Source organism: Oncorhynchus mykiss, chromosome 28 (assembly GCF_013265735.2).
Source record: "Oncorhynchus mykiss isolate Arlee chromosome 28, USDA_OmykA_1.1, whole genome shotgun sequence".
NCBI classification, from domain to species: domain Eukaryota; kingdom Metazoa; phylum Chordata; class Actinopteri; order Salmoniformes; family Salmonidae; genus Oncorhynchus; species Oncorhynchus mykiss.
The window spans coordinates 11,732,786-11,747,676 of record NC_048592.1 but is presented as its reverse complement, the minus strand read 5'-3'; the positions used below and the strand labels follow the sequence as shown (position 1 = coordinate 11,747,676).

At 42.6% G+C, this 14,891-nt stretch overlaps 2 protein-coding genes across 2 annotated transcripts; both read right to left on the bottom strand.

Moving 5' to 3' along the window:
• Positions 1 to 1,376: 1,376 nt before the first annotated feature.
• On the bottom strand, positions 1,377 to 9,402 carry LOC118944888 (NPC intracellular cholesterol transporter 1-like). The gene is made up of 6 exons (XM_036967102.1): positions 9,379 to 9,402; positions 6,142 to 6,290; positions 5,164 to 5,395; positions 4,842 to 4,955; positions 3,517 to 3,679; positions 1,377 to 2,801 (listed from the first exon to the last, which is right to left on the bottom strand). The coding sequence occupies exons 1-6, from the start codon at positions 9,400 to 9,402 to the stop codon at positions 2,719 to 2,721; spliced, it is 765 nt and encodes a 254-aa protein (XP_036822997.1). The 3' UTR covers positions 1,377 to 2,718.
• Positions 8,202 to 13,084, bottom strand: LOC118944820 (NPC intracellular cholesterol transporter 1-like). Its single transcript, XM_036966122.1, has 5 exons — positions 12,981 to 13,084; positions 12,003 to 12,234; positions 11,681 to 11,794; positions 10,348 to 10,510; positions 8,202 to 9,626 (listed from the first exon to the last, which is right to left on the bottom strand). The coding sequence occupies exons 1-5, from the start codon at positions 13,046 to 13,048 to the stop codon at positions 9,544 to 9,546; spliced, it is 660 nt and encodes a 219-aa protein (XP_036822017.1). The 5' UTR covers positions 13,049 to 13,084; the 3' UTR covers positions 8,202 to 9,543.
• Between the last annotated feature and the right edge of the window lie 1,807 nt (positions 13,085 to 14,891).

The window sequence follows — 14,891 nt, the reverse complement described above, 5'->3', positions numbered from 1 at the left end:
CAAGTTAGACCACACCCATCTGAAGTGAGGAAATATTGTATAACAGCGGCAATAGCCCTACAGATTGCTGAAAAATAAGTCAACACTAACAGTCAGGAGAAGTAGTTCCATGCAGCTAGCTCTACTATGGTATCTGGCGCCACAATGTGGTCTCTTTTTACATAACCCCCTTCAACCATGCGGTTCCTTCTGAACATGTATACTGAATGCAACATGCAAAAATTTGAAAGATTTTACTGAGTTACAGTTCATATAACAAAATCAGTATATTGAAATAAATTAGGCCCTAATCTATGGACTTCAAATGACTGGGAATACAGATATGCATCTGTTGGTCACAGACGGCTTTAAAAAAATGTAAAAATAAAAAGGTAGGGGTGTGGATCAGAAAACCAGTCAGTATCTGGTGTGACCACCATTTGCCTCATGCAGCGTTATACACATCTCCTTCTCATATAGTTGATCAGGCTGTTGATTGTGGCCTGTGGAATGTTGAAGCACTCCTCTTCAATGGCTGTGCGAAGTTGCCGAATATTGTCAGGAACTGGAACATGCAGTCGTACATCCCAAACATGCTCAATGGGTGACATGTCTGGTGAGTATGCAGACCATGGAAGAACTGGGACATTTTCAGCTTCCAGGAATTGTGTATCCTTGCGACATGGGGCCGTGCTGAAACATGCGGTGATGGGGGCGGATGAATGTCATGACAATGGGCCTCAGGATCTCATCACGGTATCGCTGTGCATTCAAATTGCCATCAATAAAATGCCATTGTGTTCTTTGTCCGTAGCATATGTCTGCCCAAACCATAACCCCACCATAGGGCATTCTGTTCACATTGTTGACATCAGCAAACCGCTCGCTCACACAACGCCATACACGTGGTCTGCGGTTATGAGACGGGTTGGATATACTGCAAGATTCTCTAAGAAGACATTGGAGGTGGCTTAAGGTAGAGAAAGTAACATAAGATATCTGTGGCAACAGCTCTAGTGGACATTCCTGCAGTCAGCATGGCAATTGCACGCTCCTTCAAAACTTGAGACGTCTGTGTCATTGTGCGACAAAACTTCATATTTTAGAGTGGTCTTTTATTGACCCCAGCACAAGGTGCACCTGTGTAATGATCATGACATTTCATCAGCTTCTTGATGCGCCACACCTGTCAGGTGAATGGATTATTTTGGCAAAGGAGAAATCGTCACTAACAGGGATGTAAACAAATTTGTGCACAGAATTTGAGCAAAATAAGCTTTTTGTGCATATGGCAAATTTCTGGGATATTTTATTTCAGCTCATGAAACTAATACATTACATGTTGCGTTTATATTTTTGCTCAGTGCATTTAGGTTCAAAATAAGGCACACATGAGATATTAGTTAGTGATTTATTTTTTATTTTATTTTACCAAATTAAGCAAATCTATAGTGGTGTACCAATATACCAATATGAGATTCTATTGCAAATCAGATTTAAATCTGTCAATACCGAGCTGCAATACAGTCCACGCATTAAAATGTTAAAACATTAAGATTTTCATTCAAGACATGGTTACCATATTACAACATTGTGCTTCTTTCTAGTGCCAATGCGCAGCATTGTCAACAAGCATGTCTGTAACAAACATCTCGAGCCCCTGGTTGCCCCATAATAACAATAATAAATTTTACTTTCATATCTTTGCTCAACCCTACATTCTGAGGTACTACAGACAACTGGGCACAGCCCTAACTGTAAGCAAAAACATTACTGCAAGATGTGAAGCCAGACCAAGCCTAGTATAATGTACTTACAGACTGAGCTCTTGTTCACAGATCTTGGATCAGTTTTGCCTTTTCATTTATCATTATATGGACATGGTGGCCCTGGTCCAAGATCATCACTCTTACTCTGCGTCACTGTGAATATTGACCCATATTGTCACACAATATTATTATAATAACGTTAATAAAAGTTGCCTCAAATCAAGCTAGTCAAGTTTTTCAGTAACTGTGGAACCATAGAAACAAAATTACAGTAATTATTTTTCTATGTGTGGAACACCTGGAATGTATACCAGGTTAACTGTATCTTTAAACATTATTTGGTTTCATTATTAGTTACATTACAGTATACATAAATGATTCGTCAAACTTTATTTTCTTCTCAGAGAAGTAATCTTTTGCATATATTATCATTCTCTTTACACATTCTACTTAGCTAATCTAAAGAATAGCTGGTCCTCAAGAGAAAATAAAGAGTAGGGTCATAAGATGTAAACTAGACGTTTATGGGGGTTTAAGTTTTTCCTATATTCACATAGCTGACTTCCTGTGTTGAGAGGGGAAACAGTATATCATCCTATTGCTGCTAATGTTACATTAGGGGGCTATTCTAGGTTACTGAAATCAGTGGTGTTCATTAGGCACCAAAACAGACAAAAACAGGGAAAGACTACTGGTCGACAAGAAATGTCCATTGCAAAACATTTTTCCACTGTGTGCCCTAATGAAAACTACCCAGAATTGCCCATCAGAATTAAATAAAGTGTGAGAGGCCTCAGAGACACACCCAACAGTTATTCCTGAGTTGCATCCCTGCATTGCGAGTGCGTGTCAGAAATCATAGAAACTGCTGTTTCTACCTCCGTCACCCCACATTGTCTCTCCCAGACCAGGACAGAAAGGTTAGTTAGTTCAAAATCATCATTGTCCTGCTCTTTGCCCCACAGAGCCTCTAGAAGTTGAGGCGGTGCTCCCTTTCTGTGCCGGCATAGCGCTTGTTGGCTGCAAACACCTTGGCTTTGTTTACCGAAGGACCTGAGGGAAGAGAGACCGACAGATTGTGTAATTTTTCCAATGGTGAAATCGTTTAAAACTTTTGGGAGGCAACCTTATCCTCGTTCCATGCAGTGTAAACATTGACAAAAAGACAAACTGGTACTAAGTAAGATGAGACACTACACAAAATACTAGGTGAATTTCAGGGCAAGTTTCCTTTTGGGGCTTGAGGGTTTTAGTGAGCTTACAGAGAGGTGCTATAGTGTGATGCAAATTATATTTGCGGTGAAAGGCCACACATTTACACACACACACACACACACGTGTACTGGGAGAATCTTAATTGGTTTTGCTCGACTCCTCCAACCTGAAAAGGAAACAATTTTACTCTTATGAAATGAGACATCCTCTCCACCTGCGCGTCATCATGCAAATTATGTTTACAGAGGAATCCCCAAATAAGATGTGTAAAGTGGTAAAAGAAAAGCTGTAGCTGGTTGTGTCAGACATGTAGATAAGTAGCGTATCGTTTTGAAATGTGTGCACGCTTTTCTTCAAGAAAACTACAGCTGTGACAAATTTCAAAACTCTTCCATGATAGGGTGCCGGTACGATAATTATGAGGTTTCTCGGGGGGGAGGGGCTATCGAAGGGAGGAGCCTCCGTTCGCTTATTATCAACGTGGTACTCTCCTACACATGGCGAGTTTAGAAGATGGACTTTTGCCCAATTGAGAAAATCACCCTATGCATACCTGCGTAGCTGAGCAGCACAGGGAGGAAGATGAGTCCGTGCGTGGCCCCCAGCAGCACCATGGCTAGGTACATGCGGAAGTAGAAGATCTGGAAGATCTGGGACTTGGACAGAGCCAGGATCAGGATGCCTCCAAACTTAGTCAGAGTGATCCCACTGAACACCTGGGAGAAGAGGAACCATGGTTTAGTTCCATTCTGGTGCTCAGCATTCCCTGCAGTCAAAAATGAAATCAATAACCAGGTTCTAAAAAACAGAGCCAAACAAATCAAGTGATTTCTACTTTCCTAGATAATCCATTCAAGCCGAGAATTCAATTTCACACAGTTTTCCCCCCCCTCCATTGCTGCAGAGCCATTTTATTTGGGGGGGGGGGGGGGGGGGGGATCTTTAGTCTTCTGCACTCAAAGATCCTTCCCGAAGCTTCTGCGCACGTGCAGCCTGCATTCTCTACTTTACTCTCAGAGAACAGGCTACTCAGAGGAACGGTGCCCGTTTAATAAAGTCACATCAAAACGGAATCCGTGTCTGCAGGACCACACAATGATCACAGTAATTCTACATAACAGAACCCAATTTAATAGAATAATGTAACGTTACTTTAAGACAAAAACACCATCGCATTCAACCGCGCATGATCATTCGTTCAGTTTAACCCGTGAAACGTCCACGCAGCCTCATTCTGCATAGCAACCAATTGATCTCAATCAGTTACATGGTGATATGCATTTTGATCTCCTTGAGTTATACAGTTTAGTTTCAAAGAGGCTTCAAAGTAGCCTACAGTGTTGTTTTGAACAGAGTGAACGAAATGTAGAGCAGATGGTGTTCAACTGTATATAGCCTACCTGTGTATTTTGCCCTGTAGAGCGCACTTGAGTTTTGGCTACGAGAGAGAAAAACGCAGTGGTGTTTTTCTCTTACAGTAACATTATACATTACATGACATTACACTATCATATTCAGTTCTGTTATGTAGAACACTATCATTGTGTGATCTTACAGACATCGATTCACCTTTGATCTAACTTTATTAAAGGAGCACCATGACCGGTCGCCTGAGTAAAGTAGAGAATATACACGTGCAGAAGCCTCGCGAGGCTCCGGATCTTTTAGTGCAGTGTAAAGATCCCCAAAACGTTGGATCTGCAGCCACTCCGTACTATTTTTTACATGTCAGATTACTGATAGAACAGACAATCCTCGGGCAAAGGATGAGCTACATGCTTTTTTTAAAAATACATATTCAGACAGTGTGCCGTTTCCATGAACACAGCACAAAGTGTGCTAGTGTGGGTTGAACCACAAGAGTAGAGATCTACTTACTGAGCTGCCCATGTGGGCCAGAGCTTCTTCAGCCCTTTCCACTCTGGTGCTCTTCACACTGATGGAGAAAGCCCTCACTATGTGACTGCAGAACTCCACAGAGATACCACAGCTCTGCAACACACACACACACACAATGAATACACCGGAGATCCTGGGCTGCGTTCACAACAAGGAGTGTTCTGCATCCTCCTTTCTGGTCAAAACATATCATTTAGAAATAACTACCAAAACGTCAAATTATAGGAAGACATAATTTGGGATTTATTTATATATATATATATATATATATATAAAAATATCAGCCTGTTCCTTCTCTCACCATGACGAGGTTGACGAGGGACACAGCGTTGAGGCTGATGTCCCAGAGCCACATGACCCCGAACATGTTGACCAGGATCATGGCGATGGTGATGCTGACCAGCACTCCTGACCACAGCTCAAAGCCCAGCAGCACCGCGGTCACCGCAAAGATGGCCGCCAGCGACACGCCCAGCTGGAAGACCGTGTCGTAGACAATGGTCAGGTACTGCTCGTAGAACACGTAGAACACGCTGGAGGGGGAAAACAACAGAACTCCAGTACAGTATATGTAGACAATGACATGTTGTGAATGATGTACTTCTAAAAAGGTTCAAACTGAAAAAGGTCCCTAGTGTGGCAACTCAAGGCACTTTGACCCAGAAGCAAAACAAACAAAAAAAACTGAAGGGCAGTACTTTGACAGGACAAAATACGGCATGATGGCATCTTACATGCAGTGTTTACATGTACTATACAACCCCTCTTGAACCCTTAAAACAGGATGTGTAGTAAACAGGGGGGTGGCATAAAATCTGGATGTATAAGAAAAGAAAAGAAAAAAGATGGAGAACAATCTATGTTATGAGGGCAGCTAAAACAACATGTTATGAGTGTGTGTTTATTTATGACTGACTTACTTCACCTTTTATGGTTATTTTGCGGAACAAAGACCTGGGCCACACAATTTAACAGCTTTTCAGAGCGGTTCTATTTAGCCCGAAAATCAGGAACTCAGAATGGGCGAGTTCAGGGCGTATCTATCTCACTAGTGAGTTGTGACTATATTTCTCTTCTCGTGAGGGCAAAAATAACCAGTGACTGTTATATCACCAGTTATATCACCAGCTAAAAAAGCCTTGCGCTTTGTTTCACAACATGTGAGGCAGTGGAGGCTGCTGAGGGGAGGACGGGGTCATAAAAATGGCTGGAATGGTCAATCGAGTGGTTTCAACCACATGGAAACGGCGTATTTGATGTGTTTGATACCATAGTCTACCTGTAGGGGAACACTTTGTGGCCCATGGCGCTTGTGATGTTGTCAGCCAGGACGCGGGCCATCTTCATGGCGTCTATGAAGTCAGGGGAGTCCTTGAGGATAGTGTGGTACAGTGACAGCTGTGTCGTCTGCACTAAGCTGTAGCCGGTCTGGGGTTAAGTACTGGGGCTCAGATGTGCGTGAGCTGGGTCAGGTGCTGGGTCCAGGGAGAGGTGAGCCACACAGGGCTTACATAACACAAGAACCTCGATTCTCCTCCTCCCCCGTTCAACTCTCGTGTGTTCCCCTCTCCTCCTCTCTCCGGTTCCCTACACAGCCCCAACCAGGGGGAAATTAATATTTTAATCTCTCTCTGACAGATTCAAAGAACAGCCCAAACACTGAAAGAGAAAACTGATGAATAAATGATGAAGTGGCATTTTGTGTGACAACAAGGCTGCAAGTCTTGGCCAGAGAGGCGTCAGTCCTTCTCGGTTTGGCAGACGATTTTTTATTAGGATATCATTTTCGATGTGGAAGTGCACGCACTGTGGGTGAAGTTTAGACGTTCATATTGTTACAAATGGTTGGTTTTAAAAACCACAACAAAAAAAATATCTTTCAATATTCACGTTTCAACCACAAGGCAGTGAAAACAAAACGTGAGCCTTCAAATTGGCAGTAAATGTAAGGTATCGAAACTAGCAAGTTAGACCACACCCATCTGAAGTGAGGAAATATTGTATAACAGCGGCAATAGCCCTACAGATTGCTGAAAAATAAGTCAACACTAACAGTCAGGAGAAGTAGTTCCATGCAGCTAGCTCTACTATGGTATCTGGCGCCACAATGTGGTCTCTTTTTACATAACCCCCTTCAACCATGCAGTTCCTTCTGAACATGTATACTGAATGCAACATGCAAAAATTTGAAAGATTTTACTGAGTTACAGTTCATATAACAAAATCAGTATATTGAAATAAATTAGGCCCTAATCTATGGACTTCAAATGACTGGGAATACAGATATGCATCTGTTGGTCACAGACGGCTTTAAAAAAATGTAAAAATAAAAAGGTAGGGGTGTGGATCAGAAAACCAGTCAGTATCTGGTGTGACCACCATTTGCCTCATGCAGCGTTATACACATCTCCTTCTCATATAGTTGATCAGGCTGTTGATTGTGGCCTGTGGAATGTTGAAGCACTCCTCTTCAATGGCTGTGCGAAGTTGCCGAATATTGTCAGGAACTGGAACATGCAGTCGTACATCCCAAACATGCTCAATGGGTGACATGTCTGGTGAGTATGCAGACCATGGAAGAACTGGGACATTTTCAGCTTCCAGGAATTGTGTATCCTTGCGACATGGGGCCGTGCTGAAACATGCGGTGATGGGGGCGGATGAATGTCATGACAATGGGCCTCAGGATCTCATCACGGTATCGCTGTGCATTCAAATTGCCATCAATAAAATGCCATTGTGTTCTTTGTCCGTAGCATATGTCTGCCCAAACCATAACCCCACCATAGGGCATTCTGTTCACATTGTTGACATCAGCAAACCGCTCGCTCACACAACGCCATACACGTGGTCTGCGGTTATGAGACGGGTTGGATATACTGCAAGATTCTCTAAGAAGACATTGGAGGTGGCTTAAGGTAGAGAAAGTAACATAAGATATCTGTGGCAACAGCTCTAGTGGACATTCCTGCAGTCAGCATGGCAATTGCACGCTCCTTCAAAACTTGAGACGTCTGTGTCATTGTGCGACAAAACTTCATATTTTAGAGTGGTCTTTTATTGACCCCAGCACAAGGTGCACCTGTGTAATGATCATGACATTTCATCAGCTTCTTGATGCGCCACACCTGTCAGGTGAATGGATTATTTTGGCAAAGGAGAAATCGTCACTAACAGGGATGTAAACAAATTTGTGCACAGAATTTGAGCAAAATAAGCTTTTTGTGCATATGGCAAATTTCTGGGATATTTTATTTCAGCTCATGAAACTAATACATTACATGTTGCGTTTATATTTTTGCTCAGTGCATTTAGGTTCAAAATAAGGCACACATGAGATATTAGTTAGTGATTTATTTTTTATTTTATTTTACCAAATTAAGCAAATCTATAGTGGTGTACCAATATACCAATATGAGATTCTATTGCAAATCAGATTTAAATCTGTCAATACCGAGCTGCAATACAGTCCACGCATTAAAATGTTAAAACATTAAGATTTTCATTCAAGACATGGTTACCATATTACAACATTGTGCTTCTTTCTAGTGCCAATGCGCAGCATTGTCAACAAGCATGTCTGTAACAAACATCTCGAGCCCCTGGTTGCCCCATAATAACAATAATAAATTTTACTTTCATATCTTTGCTCAACCCTACATTCTGAGGTACTACAGACAACTGGGCACAGCCCTAACTGTAAGCAAAAACATTACTGCAAGATGTGAAGCCAGACCAAGCCTAGTATAATGTACTTACAGACTGAGCTCTTGTTCACAGATCTTGGATCAGTTTTGCCTTTTCATTTATCATTATATGGACATGGTGGCCCTGGTCCAAGATCATCACTCTTACTCTGCGTCACTGTGAATATTGACCCATATTGTCACACAATATTATTATAATAACGTTAATAAAAGTTGCCTCAAATCAAGCTAGTCAAGTTTTTCAGTAACTGTGGAACCATAGAAACAAAATTACAGTAATTATTTTTCTATGTGTGGAACACCTGGAATGTATACCAGGTTAACTGTATCTTTAAACATTATTTGGTTTCATTATTAGTTACATTACAGTATACATAAATGATTCGTCAAACTTTATTTTCTTCTCAGAGAAGTAATCTTTTGCATATATTATCATTCTCTTTACACATTCTACTTAGCTAATCTAAAGAATAGCTGGTCCTCAAGAGAAAATAAAGAGTAGGGTCATAAGATGTAAACTAGACGTTTATGGGGGTTTAAGTTTTTCCTATATTCACATAGCTGACTTCCTGTGTTGAGAGGGGAAACAGTATATCATCCTATTGCTGCTAATGTTACATTAGGGGGCTATTCTAGGTTACTGAAATCAGTGGTGTTCATTAGGCACCAAAACAGACAAAAACAGGGAAAGACTACTGGTCGACAAGAAATGTCCATTGCAAAACATTTTTCCACTGTGTGCCCTAATGAAAACTACCCAGAATTGCCCATCAGAATTAAATAAAGTGTGAGAGGCCTCAGAGACACACCCAACAGTTATTCCTGAGTTGCATCCCTGCATTGCGAGTGCGTGTCAGAAATCATAGAAACTGCTGTTTCTACCTCCGTCACCCCACATTGTCTCTCCCAGACCAGGACAGAAAGGTTAGTTAGTTCAAAATCATCATTGTCCTGCTCTTTGCCCCACAGAGCCTCTAGAAGTTGAGGCGGTGCTCCCTTTCTGTGCCGGCATAGCGCTTGTTGGCTGCAAACACCTTGGCTTTGTTTACCGAAGGACCTGAGGGAAGAGAGACCGACAGATTGTGTAATTTTTCCAATGGTGAAATCGTTTAAAACTTTTGGGAGGCAACCTTATCCTCGTTCCATGCAGTGTAAACATTGACATAAAGACAAACTGGTACTAAGTAAGATGAGACACTACACAAAATACTAGGTGAATTTCAGGGCAAGTTTCCTTTTGGGGCTTGAGGGTTTTAGTGAGCTTACAGAGAGGTGCTATAGTGTGATGCAAATTATATTTGCGGTGAAAGGCCACACATTTACACACACACACACACACACACACACGTGTACTGGGAGAATCTTAATTGGTTTTGCTCGACTCCTCCAACCTGAAAAGGAAACAATTTTACTCTTATGAAATGAGACATCCTCTCCACCTGCGCGTCATCATGCAAATTATGTTTACAGAGGAATCCCCAAATAAGATGTGTAAAGTGGTAAAAGAAAAGCTGTAGCTGGTTGTGTCAGACATGTAGATAAGTAGCGTATCGTTTTGAAATGTGTGCACGCTTTTCTTCAAGAAAACTACAGCTGTGACAAATTTCAAAACTCTTCCATGATAGGGTGCCGGTACGATAATTATGAGGTTTCTCGGGGGGGAGGGGCTATCGAAGGGAGGAGCCTCCGTTCGCTTATTATCAACGTGGTACTCTCCTACACATGGCGAGTTTAGAAGATGGACTTTTGCCCAATTGAGAAAATCACCCTATGCATACCTGCGTAGCTGAGCAGCACAGGGAGGAAGATGAGTCCGTGCGTGGCCCCCAGCAGCACCATGGCTAGGTACATGCGGAAGTAGAAGATCTGGAAGATCTGGGACTTGGACAGAGCCAGGATCAGGATGCCTCCAAACTTAGTCAGAGTGATCCCACTGAACACCTGGGAGAAGAGGAACCATGGTTTAGTTCCATTCTGGTGCTCAGCATTCCCTGCAGTCAAAAATGAAATCAATAACCAGGTTCTAAAAAACAGAGCCAAACAAATCAAGTGATTTCTACTTTCCTAGATAATCCATTCAAGCCGAGAATTCAATTTCACACAGTTTTCCCCCCCCTCCATTGCTGCAGAGCCATTTTATTTGGGGGGGGGGGGGGGGGGGGGGGGGGGGGATCTTTAGTCTTCTGCACTCAAAGATCCTTCCCGAAGCTTCTGCGCACGTGCAGCCTGCATTCTCTACTTTACTCTCAGAGAACAGGCTACTCAGAGGAACGGTGCCCGTTTAATAAAGTCACATCAAAACGGAATCCGTGTCTGCAGGACCACACAATGATCACAGTAATTCTACATAACAGAACCCAATTTAATAGAATAATGTAACGTTACTTTAAGACAAAAACACCATCGCATTCAACCGCGCATGATCATTCGTTCAGTTTAACCCGTGAAACGTCCACGCAGCCTCATTCTGCATAGCAACCAATTGATCTCAATCAGTTACATGGTGATATGCATTTTGATCTCCTTGAGTTATACAGTTTAGTTTCAAAGAGGCTTCAAAGTAGCCTACAGTGTTGTTTTGAACAGAGTGAACGAAATGTAGAGCAGATGGTGTTCAACTGTATATAGCCTACCTGTGTATTTTGCCCTGTAGAGCGCACTTGAGTTTTGGCTACGAGAGAGAAAAACGCAGTGGTGTTTTTCTCTTACAGTAACATTATACATTACATGACATTACACTATCATATTCAGTTCTGTTATGTAGAACACTATCATTGTGTGATCTTACAGACATCGATTCACCTTTGATCTAACTTTATTAAAGGAGCACCATGACCGGTCGCCTGAGTAAAGTAGAGAATATACACGTGCAGAAGCCTCGCGAGGCTCCGGATCTTTTAGTGCAGTGTAAAGATCCCCAAAACGTTGGATCTGCAGCCACTCCGTACTATTTTTTACATGTCAGATTACTGATAGAACAGACAATCCTCGGGCAAAGGATGAGCTACATGCTTTTTTAAAAAATACATATTCAGACAGTGTGCCGTTTCCATGAACACAGCACAAAGTGTGCTAGTGTGGGTTGAACCACAAGAGTAGAGATCTACTTACTGAGCTGCCCATGTGGGCCAGAGCTTCTTCAGCCCTTTCCACTCTGGTGCTCTTCACACTGATGGAGAAAGCCCTCACTATGTGACTGCAGAACTCCACAGAGATACCACAGCTCTGCAACACACACACACACACAATGAATACACCGGAGATCCTGGGCTGCGTTCACAACAAGGAGTGTTCTGCATCCTCCTTTCTGGTCAAAACATATCATTTAGAAATAACTACCAAAACGTCAAATTATAGGAAGACATAATTTGGGATTTATTTATATATATATATATATATATATATAAAAATATCAGCCTGTTCCTTCTCTCACCATGACGAGGTTGACGAGGGACACAGCGTTGAGGCTGATGTCCCAGAGCCACATGACCCCGAACATGTTGACCAGGATCATGGCGATGGTGATGCTGACCAGCACTCCTGACCACAGCTCAAAGCCCAGCAGCACCGCGGTCACCGCAAAGATGGCCGCCAGCGACACGCCCAGCTGGAAGACCGTGTCGTAGACAATGGTCAGGTACTGCTCGTAGAACACGTAGAACACGCTGGAGGGGGAAAACAACAGAACTCCAGTACAGTATATGTAGACAATGACATGTTGTGAATGATGTACTTCTAAAAAGGTTCAAACTGAAAAAGGTCCCTAGTGTGGCAACTCAAGGCACTTTGACCCAGAAGCAAAACAAACAAAAAAAACTGAAGGGCAGTACTTTGACAGGACAAAATACGGCATGATGGCATCTTACATGCAGTGTTTACATGTACTATACAACCCCTCTTGAACCCTTAAAACAGGATGTGTAGTAAACAGGGGGGTGGCATAAAATCTGGATGTATAAGAAAAGAAAAGAAAAAAGATGGAGAACAATCTATGTTATGAGGGCAGCTAAAACAACATGTTATGAGTGTGTGTTTATTTATGACTGACTTACTTCACCTTTTATGGTTATTTTGCGGAACAAAGACCTGGGCCACACAATTTAACAGCTTTTCAGAGCGGTTCTATTTAGCCCGAAAATCAGGAACTCAGAATGGGCGAGTTCAGGGCGTATCTATCTCACTAGTGAGTTGTGACTATATTTCTCTTCTCGTGAGGGCAAAAATAACCAGTGACTGTTATATCACCAGTTATATCACCAGCTAAAAAAGCCTCGCGCTTTGTTTCACAACATGTGAGGCAGTGGAGGCTGCTGAGGGGAGGACGGGGTCATAAAAATGGCTGGAATGGTCAATCGAGTGGTTTCAACCACATGGAAACGGCGTATTTGATGTGTTTGATACCATAGTCTACCTGTAGGGGAACACTTTGTGGCCCATGGCGCTTGTGATGTTGTCAGCCAGGACGCGGGCCATCTTCATGGCGTCTATGAAGTCAGGGGAGTCCTTGAGGATAGTGTGGTACAGTGACAGCTGTGTCGTCTGCACTAAGCTGTAGCCGGTCTGGGGTTAAGTACTGGGGCTCAGATGTGCGTGAGCTGGGTCAGGTGCTGGGTCCAGGGAGAGGTGAGCCACACAGGGCTTACATAACACAAGAACCTCGATTCTCCTCCTCCCCCGTTCAACTCTCGTGTGTTCCCCTCTCCTCCTCTCTCCGGTTCCCTACACAGCCCCAACCAGGGGGAAATTAATATTTTAATCTCTCTCTGACAGATTCAAAGAACAGCCCAAACACTGAAAGAGAAAACTGATGAATAAATGATGAAGTGGCATTTTGTGTGACAACAAGGCTGCAAGTCTTGGCCAGAGAGGCGTCAGTCCTTCTCGGTTTGGCAGACGATTTTTTATTAGGATATCATTTTCGATGTGGAAGTGCACGCACTGTGGGTGAAGTTTAGACGTTCATATTGTTACAAATGGTTGGTTTTAAAAACCACAACAAAAAAAATATCTTTCAATATTCACGTTTCAACCACAAGGCAGTGAAAACAAAACGTGAGCCTTCAAATTGGCAGTAAATGTAAGGTATCGAAACTAGCAAGTTAGACCACACCCATCTGAAGTGAGGAAATATTGTATAACAGCGGCAATAGCCCTACAGATTGCTGAAAAATAAGTCAACACTAACAGTCAGGAGAAGTAGTTCCATGCAGCTAGCTCTACTATGGTATCTGGCGCCACAATGTGGTCTCTTTTTACATAACCCCCTTCAACCATGCGGTTCCTTCTGAACATGTATACTGAATGCAACATGCAAAAATTTGAAAGATTTTACTGAGTTACAGTTCATATAACAAAATCAGTATATTGAAATAAATTAGGCCCTAATCTATGGACTTCAAATGACTGGGAATACAGATATGCATCTGTTGGTCACAGACGGCTTTAAAAAAATGTAAAAATAAAAAGGTAGGGGTGTGGATCAGAAAACCAGTCAGTATCTGGTGTGACCACCATTTGCCTCATGCAGCGTTATACACATCTCCTTCTCATATAGTTGATCAGGCTGTTGATTGTGGCCTGTGGAATGTTGAAGCACTCCTCTTCAATGGCTGTGCGAAGTTGCCGAATATTGTCAGGAACTGGAACATGCAGTCGTACATCCCAAACATGCTCAATGGGTGACATGTCTGGTGAGTATGCAGACCATGGAAGAACTGGGACATTTTCAGCTTCCAGGAATTGTGTATCCTTGCGACATGGGGCCGTGCTGAAACATGCGGTGATGGGGGCGGATGAATGTCATGACAATGGGCCTCAGGATCTCATCACGGTATCGCTGTGCATTCAAATTGCCATCAATAAAATGCCATTGTGTTCTTTGTCCGTAGCATATGTCTGCCCAAACCATAACCCCACCATAGGGCATTCTGTTCACATTGTTGACATCAGCAAACCGCTCGCTCACACAACGCCATACACGTGGTCTGCGGTTATGAGACGGGTTGGATATACTGCAAGATTCTCTAAGAAGACATTGGAGGTGGCTTAAGGTAGAGAAAGTAACATAAGATATCTGTGGCAACAGCTCTAGTGGACATTCCTGCAGTCAGCATGGCAATTGCACGCTCCTTCAAAACTTGAGACGTCTGTGTCATTGTGCGACAAAACTTCATATTTTAGAGTGGTCTTTTATTGACCCCAGCACAAGGTGCACCTGTGTAATGATCATGACATTTCATCAGCTTCTTGATGCGCCACACCTGTCAGGTGAATGGATTATTTTGGCAAAGGAGAAATCGTCACTAACAGGGATGTAAACAAA

What these genes read in the sequence shown, in the direction of transcription:
- LOC118944888 (XM_036967102.1), bottom strand. Translation starts at nt 9,402, where the DNA reads ATGCAACTCAGGAATAACTGTTGG. An exon ending in CACAAAGTGTTCCCCTACAG is followed by an intron (nt 5,396 to 6,141) that starts GTAGACTATGGT and finishes TTCCCCCTCCAG; the next exon opens with CGTGTTCTACGTGTTCTACG. An exon ending in TGTGCTGCTCAGCTACGCAG is followed by an intron (nt 2,802 to 3,516) that starts GTATGCATAGGG and finishes CTCTTCCCTCAG; the next exon opens with GTCCTTCGGTAAACAAAGCC.
- LOC118944820 (XM_036966122.1), bottom strand. Translation starts at nt 13,048, where the DNA reads ATGAAGATGGCCCGCGTCCTGGCTGACAACATCACAAGCGCCATGGGC. An exon ending in TGGCCCACATGGGCAGCTCA is followed by an intron (nt 10,511 to 11,680) that starts GTAAGTAGATCT and finishes CTCTTCTCCCAG; the next exon opens with GTGTTCAGTGGGATCACTCT. An exon ending in TGTGCTGCTCAGCTACGCAG is followed by an intron (nt 9,627 to 10,347) that starts GTATGCATAGGG and finishes CTCTTCCCTCAG; the next exon opens with GTCCTTCGGTAAACAAAGCC.